The sequence below is a fragment of the Petaurus breviceps genome, unplaced genomic scaffold (assembly GCF_028583685.1).
Source record: "Petaurus breviceps papuanus isolate PSGF00001 unplaced genomic scaffold, PetGlider_PUasm1.0 174, whole genome shotgun sequence".
NCBI lineage: Eukaryota > Metazoa > Chordata > Mammalia > Diprotodontia > Petauridae > Petaurus > Petaurus breviceps.
This window is the reverse complement of record NW_027185761.1, coordinates 75,217,149-75,224,630: the sequence shown is the minus strand read 5'-3', so window position 1 is coordinate 75,224,630 and position 7,482 is coordinate 75,217,149. Positions and strand designations below refer to the sequence as shown.

The window sequence follows — 7,482 nt, the reverse complement described above, 5'->3', positions numbered from 1 at the left end:
CTGTTCATCCCCCATATGACTTGTCTGCACACATTTGCCTGCTGTCTGCCGCCATTAAATTGTGGGCCCCTTGTATCTAGAACAAAGTTCCAGGAACTTAGTAGGTGGTTAATAAAGGCAGAATTGAGTCATGGGTAGCAGGTTCAAATCCTTCCATGTACTGCCTACATGACCTTAGGCAGGTCCTTTCCCCTCCCTGGCCTGCCTCAGTTTCTCCAATCATAAAATTGTCCAGAGGGTTCGTGTGGATGGCATCCAACGTACCTCTCAGTTCTGCCCCTGATATTTTGGCCTGTGTGAGTGTGGATGGTTCAATAGAAACTGCCCAGGTTCACGATGGAATTAGTGAAACAGGGAGAGGTAGGGAGAGGGCAGCGATCTGGGGGTGAAGGCCTAGAAGGGGGAGCACCTGCCAGCCCTTGTGACCTTGAATACTTGGGCCTGGGGCCTCACCTTTTTTTTGGAGGGGGGAAGGCAAGGCAGTTGGGGTTAAGTGACTTGCCCAGGGTCACATGGCTAGTAAGTATCAAGTGTCTGAGGCTGCATTTGAACTCGGGTCCTCCTGAGGGCCAGCGCTCGATTCACTGCACCACCGAGCTGCTCCAGCCCTCACCTTTCTTGAGGCTGAAGAAGGGGATGGTACATTGGCCCACGAAGTCATTCCTGGAAGATGCGTCATAATCTTCCACCACGAATCTGAGCAGGGCAAGCTCAGGGACACCCACCTCAAACTGGAACTCCTCGTCCCACCTCGGGTTGAAGCCTGCAGAGGACCACGGGAGGGCGCCGGATGAGGCGGACACAGGGAAGGGGGGAGGAGGGGTCACTGCCCTTCCCCCAGCCTCCCACCCGTCCCCTGCCCCCCACGCCGGCACTGTGTGGCCTTTCTAGGCCTCAGTTTCCCCGTTTGTAGAGGGGAAGGTTGCCAATCGTAGCACTTCTCATGGGGTCACAATGAAACGCTACCAAGATGGTTTGGCTCCAGAGGGGAGGTTTTAAGGCCCCATCCCTTCACCCCAAGATCACTGCACGGGGGCCACACGGTGACCTGCTCAAGGGTAGGGACCTTGTCTGAAAAATAAGTGTGATCCCAGGTTGTGGGTGGGATCATGGAGCCTCAGCCTGTGTAAGCAGCGAGCGGATAGTGAAGGCAGGAGGACGCATGCCCAGATCCCTGCGGCACTGACACGGGCTCACGTGCGCACACATGCACGCACGGACACACACACATCATACACACCATACACACACAAATCATACACACACCACACGCACATCATACACACATACACACCACACACACATGCCATACACACACAAATCATACACACACCACACTCACGCCATACACCATACACACACCACACACACAAATCATACACACACCACACGCACACCATATACACACCACATGCACACCATACCCACACACCATACACATACAAATCATACACACACACACCATACACACTCACAGGCCACACACATGTTACACACGGTCTTTGGCTATGACACTGCCTGGCCCCCCTCTTCCAAACACTTTCCAGTTACCTCCTGTCCTTCCCCAATATGGGGTTTCCAGCTTCCCTGTCCCGGCCCCTCTGCAGCCTCCATCACTGCCCAGCTCTGCCCTCAGGGCCCAGGCAGGACCCGCAGCCTGAACAGAGGGAGCCACAGCCGGACCAAATGAACAGTTGAGTCTGGCCCTCCTGGGCCCCTGGAGTGTCCTCCTCTCCTGCCCAAGTGCTGCCAGCTTCTTCACCCCAGGAGGGCACAGCATGACCACCAGGCCCTTCACCTTCTCAGTCACCTGGCCCTCCCCTGGATGCTCTCCAGCTTACTGGTGTGCTTCTAAACCCATGGTGCCACAAGCTGTGTGCCCACTACCCTGAGAGGGTAGATCCCCAAGGGACTTGCCCTTCCTTCCTCCTGGACTCTCTCTTCATTTGTTTTTTTGTTAGCAAGGTCCTAGAGCATCAGGCCAGCGCCAGGTCCTAGGGCACCAGCCCACCCTGCACCAGGTCCTAGGGCACCAGCCCACCCTGCACCAGGTCCTAGGGCACCAGCCCACCCTGCACCAGGTCCTAGGGCACCAGCCCACCCTGCACCAGGTCCTAGAGCACCAGGCCAGCCAGCACCAGGTCCTAGGGCACCAGGCTACCCTACACCAGGTCCCAAAGATGCCCTAGCATGGGCCTTGTGGCTGCTACCACCTCAGCCAGCCCTCCCCACCCCTACCCAAGCCTGTGCTCACCATTGTTGCTCACCACGGCAGTCTGCGAACTGGCATTGTCCCGGGCAACCCCATGAATCTCCACAGTCACCTTGGGGTCCACAATTGAGTTTTTGTTCTTATTCACTTTGGGCAGCTGCTGCCCAGAGATGACCTAGATGGGAGGGTCAGGGGGGTCAGACTAAGACCCCTTGGAGATGATGGGCAAAGGGGCCACAGGAACCCAGAGCATGGAGGGGCAGGAAGCGTGGCCAGAGCCTCTCCAGAGATGCCTGTGTAGTCAGGCCAGAAGCAGGGGGAGAAGGGCCAAGGCCAAGGGCCTGGGATGGGGGAGAGGCCCCTTGGGAGGACAGGGCAGGGCTGAGCAGGGCAGCCTCACATGTCCCTCCTACCCGGACTCGAAGTTTCTTCCGGTTCCACCACGGCCCCTCAGCCACAGCACGAGGGTTGAACTTGGATGTTGGGTCCCGAAGGAAGGCAGGCTTCAGAACATAGCCAGAAAACCCATTGTCCTGGAAACGGCCTTGGTATATGTCCATCTCCATCCCTGGTGTCTGGAAATTCAAGGCCACTAGAAGAGGGAGGGGCAAAGGCCACCATGAGGAAGGTGCCCATATGTCTGGGGATAGATTAAGCACCTTGGATGTCACTTGGTCTGACCCCATTGCTTAACAGAGGAAGGTCAGGCCCAGAGTGGGAGCAGAGCTACCCAAGGTCACAGAACAAGAAAGTATCAGAGCTAGGCCCAGGCCTTAGGCTCTGGAACACAGTGGCCTCTCAGCTGACCACAGGCTCTGGGCCTCAAGGGAATCCTGAGAGGGAGGGATAGGAGGGAGCTCAGGGGCACCCAGAGGTGAAGGGCGTGGGCTTGTGCCCAGATCCCACTTGCCCAAGCTGCTTATCCTGCCGGCCTCAGTTTCCTCATCTGCAAAAAGGGGGAAATAAGAATGCCTGCCTCCTGGGGTTGTGGTACATGTGTGAGTGGCTGCCCAATGCTACAAGGTCAGCTCCCTAAATGCCAGCAGGCATCATGAGATCTGCTGCTCAGCACCCCCTCTCTTGTCCCTCTGGGAAATAGGAAGGATGACCAGCTCCTCCAGGGTGGGCTCTGCTCCTGCCTCCCGAGGGACCAGGGCAGACTTCCCTTAGTGGTGTCTGGGTTGGCTCTGTCCTCCAGGAGAAGGTGACCGCCTTGAGGGCAGGCAGGCCTGTTTGCTTTGGCCTCTGTACCTCCAACACCACTGGGCGCTCTAACATGAGCTAATGGAATGGACGTGTTCATTGCACGTTCCGATCCCTCACTTGGAGGAAATAGAGTGGCCCAGACTTCAGGCCCTGTGTTCGGGGAGAGGGCAGGGGGACAATGCAGAGGGAGACGTTTCTGGGCCCTTGTGGCCTCCCCATTCACTGGGGTTCCTCTAAGTCAGTCCCAGGGCCTGTTCTGGGCTCCCCAATGTCCAGGGCCCCCTCCCCCCATGCCCCCCATGCCTCACCAATCTGGCAGCCGACGTTCCACATGTCTACAGGGCTGTAATTGGAGGAGTCAGTTCTCCAGCCAGCAGGGTAGATTCTACTCAGATGCTTGATGTTATGACGGATGAAGCTGTTTCCTGATGTGGAGCAAAGAGCCTTCCTCACACCCATCCCCACTGGCACCTTTGGCCCTGCCCGAGAGATGGGACCTTGCTGCTTCCACACCAGTAATGCAGGCCCTCCCTCTTCCTCAGGATGGGGAAAGAAAGCTGGCCAGCCAGAGGCCTCCAGCCCCACCAGACACACACCTCTCTGGCTGGTCGCCAGCCTTCCAGACCCCTTCCTCTCTGCCTAGTCCCTGGGCCTGGCTGATGGTCACCTTTCAACCAGTCGAACTGGGGCTTATTCCTGGTGGTCCCTGAGGCCCAGGTTGCCATCTCTGCCTGTTCCCACCCCCCTCCCTCCCTCTCCCCACCCCATGTGGCAAGACATAGCCAGGTCCTCTAAGTCTGAGGCAGGCTGAATTCAGAAGGAGAAATAGACCTTCACGGGCTCAGCCATGAGCCTGTCCTCTGGGGGAGGGGCTCTGCCACTTATCTCTGTGGGACCCCTCGCTGGCCCTGGGGTCCTCCTCTAGATAGCGAGGGGGGACTGGACTGGCTGCCTCTGCCACCCCTTCTGGACAGAAGTCTGGGAGTCTGTGAAATCAGACATTCCCTGTAAATCACAGCCAAGCTCCACTGCCCTAGATGGCAAGGTATTGTGCAGGGGGAATTCCTCTCATCTGCACGGAAGTCTAATGGACTTCAGTTATAGGAGACATTTCTAGAGAGCCTTGCAAAGGTTGACAAAGTACTCTACATGTACCATCTCTTTCGAGCCTTGTGATAATCTGCAAAAGATACTCCAGACTTTAAGATACCCATTTTGCAGGCAAGGAAACTGAGGCCCAGAGAAGTGGCATGATGGAGTGATGATGATAGCTAGCTAGCATTTATAGAGCCTGAAGGGTTTCTGACTCATGGGATCACTTGACTTGTTCACAACCATCTAGCTAATAGATGGAAGAAGGGATCCTCTGGGGGAGGGTTTGACTTCCATTCCAGTGCACTCTCTTCTCCTTCTCACCAGAATGAGGCAGTCTCTGAAGTCCTGCCAAGCAAAGGGCCCACAGAGCCCTGTGGGAAAGCTCAGAGGCCACCCACAATATGCAGTGGACAATGGTTTTTCTGGTAACCTGCAGAAAACCATACCTTGCTCAGATCTGGCACAGCCCCCACAAGGTCAGCCACAAGCCTGACGGCCTCCTCCATCCATCATTCTCCCCCAGAATTAGCCAGCCTGCATCCCAAGGAGCACAAAGCAGTGGGTCCTGGCAGGGAGCTCTGCCTGCAGGAATCCCTTTCTTTTGAGGGAGGCAAGGAAGGCTTAGACACAGTTTTGAAAGTTCCTGCTTTTTGGTTCTCCAACCCACAGTCCCCATCAAGCATGACGGTATGAGGGGCTCAAGGATGTTTCTCAGTGGGATGCCGGTGCGTGGCTAAGTACCTGATTCCTGGGCCAGTTTGAGAGCGCGGTTCTCTGTGAAAGAGGACATCTCATAGAAGGCGAGATGCTGGAAGCCTTGGAAGTGAACGCTCTTGCAGTAAACGACCAAGTCAGACAGCTCCTTGGCCAACTTGAGCTTGTCATTCTGGGAGGGGGGAAGTGCGACGGAGACTCAGAAAGGATGAGGAGACCCAGAGCCTGAGGGAAACATGGAGATGGAAGGAGAGACAGAGACCAAGAACAGGGACAGATGGACACACACACGGGCACATGCACAGACCAAGGCAGAAGAGATAGACGCAGAGACTCAGGGGAGAGAGCGAGAGGCAGAGAGAAAGGCAGAGAAGTAGAAAACATCCGAGACACACAGAAAGGGCGAGGGATTCGGGGACTGGGAGAGAATCGGAGATAGGAGGAAAAGAAGCACCGAGACTGAAAACAACGGGGGCCACACACATGGACCAAGAGACACCACAGGAGAAAGGGACGGACAGCAACAGTCACGCGAGATAGGGAGGGACAGAATGGGAGCTTCTGAGAGCGGACACTGCCCAGGAAACAAGGGGATGATGGGAGAGCTGCCCTTCACAATGACCTGACCTAACCGCCTGACATGCATGCACGCATGCATACATAGCATGTGTGGGCACACACACGTACCCACAGCGACACACGCACATTTACACACGGTGTTGCACGCACACGCATGCACAGTGTGCACATACAGGTAGCACAGCATGCACACACATGTAACAGCACGTACATACAGCTATGCGTGCGCACACAGCATTCACACACATGTACATACAACATACATGTATGTAACACCGCACGTGCACACGACACACACGCGTGTGCGCGCACATGTACACACAATGATGCACCCACATCGTGCACACACATGTACACACAGCACGCACACACAGCGATGTACACACATCATGCACACACATTGTGCGCGCACATGTACTCATAGTATGCACACAAGTGTACATACAGCGATGTACACACAGCGATGCACACACACGCACTCGCTGTTCCCGGCTCTCCTTCCTACAAGCAGCCACAGCTCTCAAGCAGGAGCATGGGGACTGAAGGAGCGCAGACCCCCACCCCTCTCCCCTGACCCCGCCCCAGGGGGCTCCCTACAGCCAGCTTCTCCTTCACTTTCATCTTCACCGCGTCGTCCTCCATCTCAGCGGCTTCATCCTCATCCGAAACATCGGCAACCTCCGAACCCCCCAGGCTGGCCAGCAGACCCCCCAGCTTCTTTCCCTTCACCAAGATCTTCTTCTTTAGTTGCTGGGGATGAAATATGGCGGCTCAGGCTTTGCCCAAGGTTGCACCCATCGTACTGGCGAGGTCAGACCATCCCTGCCCACTTCCTATCTTTCCTGTTGCTACAGTTATCTCGAGGCTTGGGGACAGGGAGGATGAGGTGACCATCCAGGTTCTCCTGTCTTCTGAAGAGTCTAAAAATGAGCCACCCACAGCATGGCACAGTTTACACCTCATACCCCCATTGCTCAGCCTGTGTGGGGCATGTCTCCTTGCTGCAGGTGCAGAGGCAGTGAGACCTGGGTTCGAATCCCACTTCAGACATTTACTAGCTGAGTGACCCTGGATCACTCCTCCTCTCTGAGATTCAGTCTCTTACTCTGTAAAATAGGGATCGCAATAGTATCTGCCTCACAGGGTTACTGGGAAGATCACCTGCCCTAATGTGTGCAAAGCACTTCACAAACCTTAAAGCCAACCATCAGCCTTGTGAGCTCTAATGAGGATTTCAACCCTGTGGGGCCATTGAACAAAGAAGGCAGCCTGGCTCACTCACATCTGGAGTCCCTGAAGCTCCACCACATGTGTCTCCTCCCTTTTGCCATGGCCAGGGGGCTCAGAGCTATGCCAAGTCAGCTGGCATGTCTGCCCAAGAATCCTGTTCCCAACCCCAGAGGCAGAACAATTTCCAGGGAGGAGGGTGATGGAGAAAGTCCTGGGCTTCAAGCCAGAGGAGACCTGGGTTTGAATCCTGACACTGCCATTTACTGGCTTGGGTCAGTCACTTAATGTCCCTAAAGACTCAATTTCCTTGTGTGTAAAATAGGGATAAATAACAGCCCTTTCTGCTGCATCAGCTTGTCATGAGAGAAATGTGAAAGAAGAGCATCAGGAGGGTTCTCCTCCTCCTCTTTCTCCCCTCTCCCTCCTTTTCCTCCCCCTCTCCCTCC

General features: G+C 55.6%; 1 protein-coding gene across 4 annotated transcripts in view; it reads right to left on the bottom strand.

Annotated features, from left to right (window-relative positions):
• Positions 1 to 511: 511 nt before the first annotated feature.
• PLCD1 (phospholipase C delta 1) overlaps positions 512 to 7,482 on the bottom strand; it is a 49,211-nt gene continuing 42,240 nt past the window's right edge. For 3 of the 4 annotated variants that reach the window (XM_069084425.1, XM_069084424.1, XM_069084422.1), the window contains exons 9-14: positions 6,404 to 6,556; positions 5,255 to 5,399; positions 3,727 to 3,843; positions 2,626 to 2,804; positions 2,268 to 2,387; positions 512 to 763 (exon numbers count right to left, since the gene is read on the bottom strand). In XM_069084425.1, coding sequence (XP_068940526.1) covers positions 527 to 763; positions 2,268 to 2,387; positions 2,626 to 2,804; positions 3,727 to 3,843; positions 5,255 to 5,399; positions 6,404 to 6,556 — 951 coding nt within the window. In that variant the 3' untranslated portion in view covers positions 512 to 526. Of the gene's footprint in view, positions 764 to 2,254; positions 2,388 to 2,625; positions 2,805 to 3,726; positions 3,844 to 5,254; positions 5,400 to 6,403; positions 6,557 to 7,482 lie in introns of all 4 variants that reach the window. The other variant, XM_069084423.1, reaches the window with a different exon arrangement.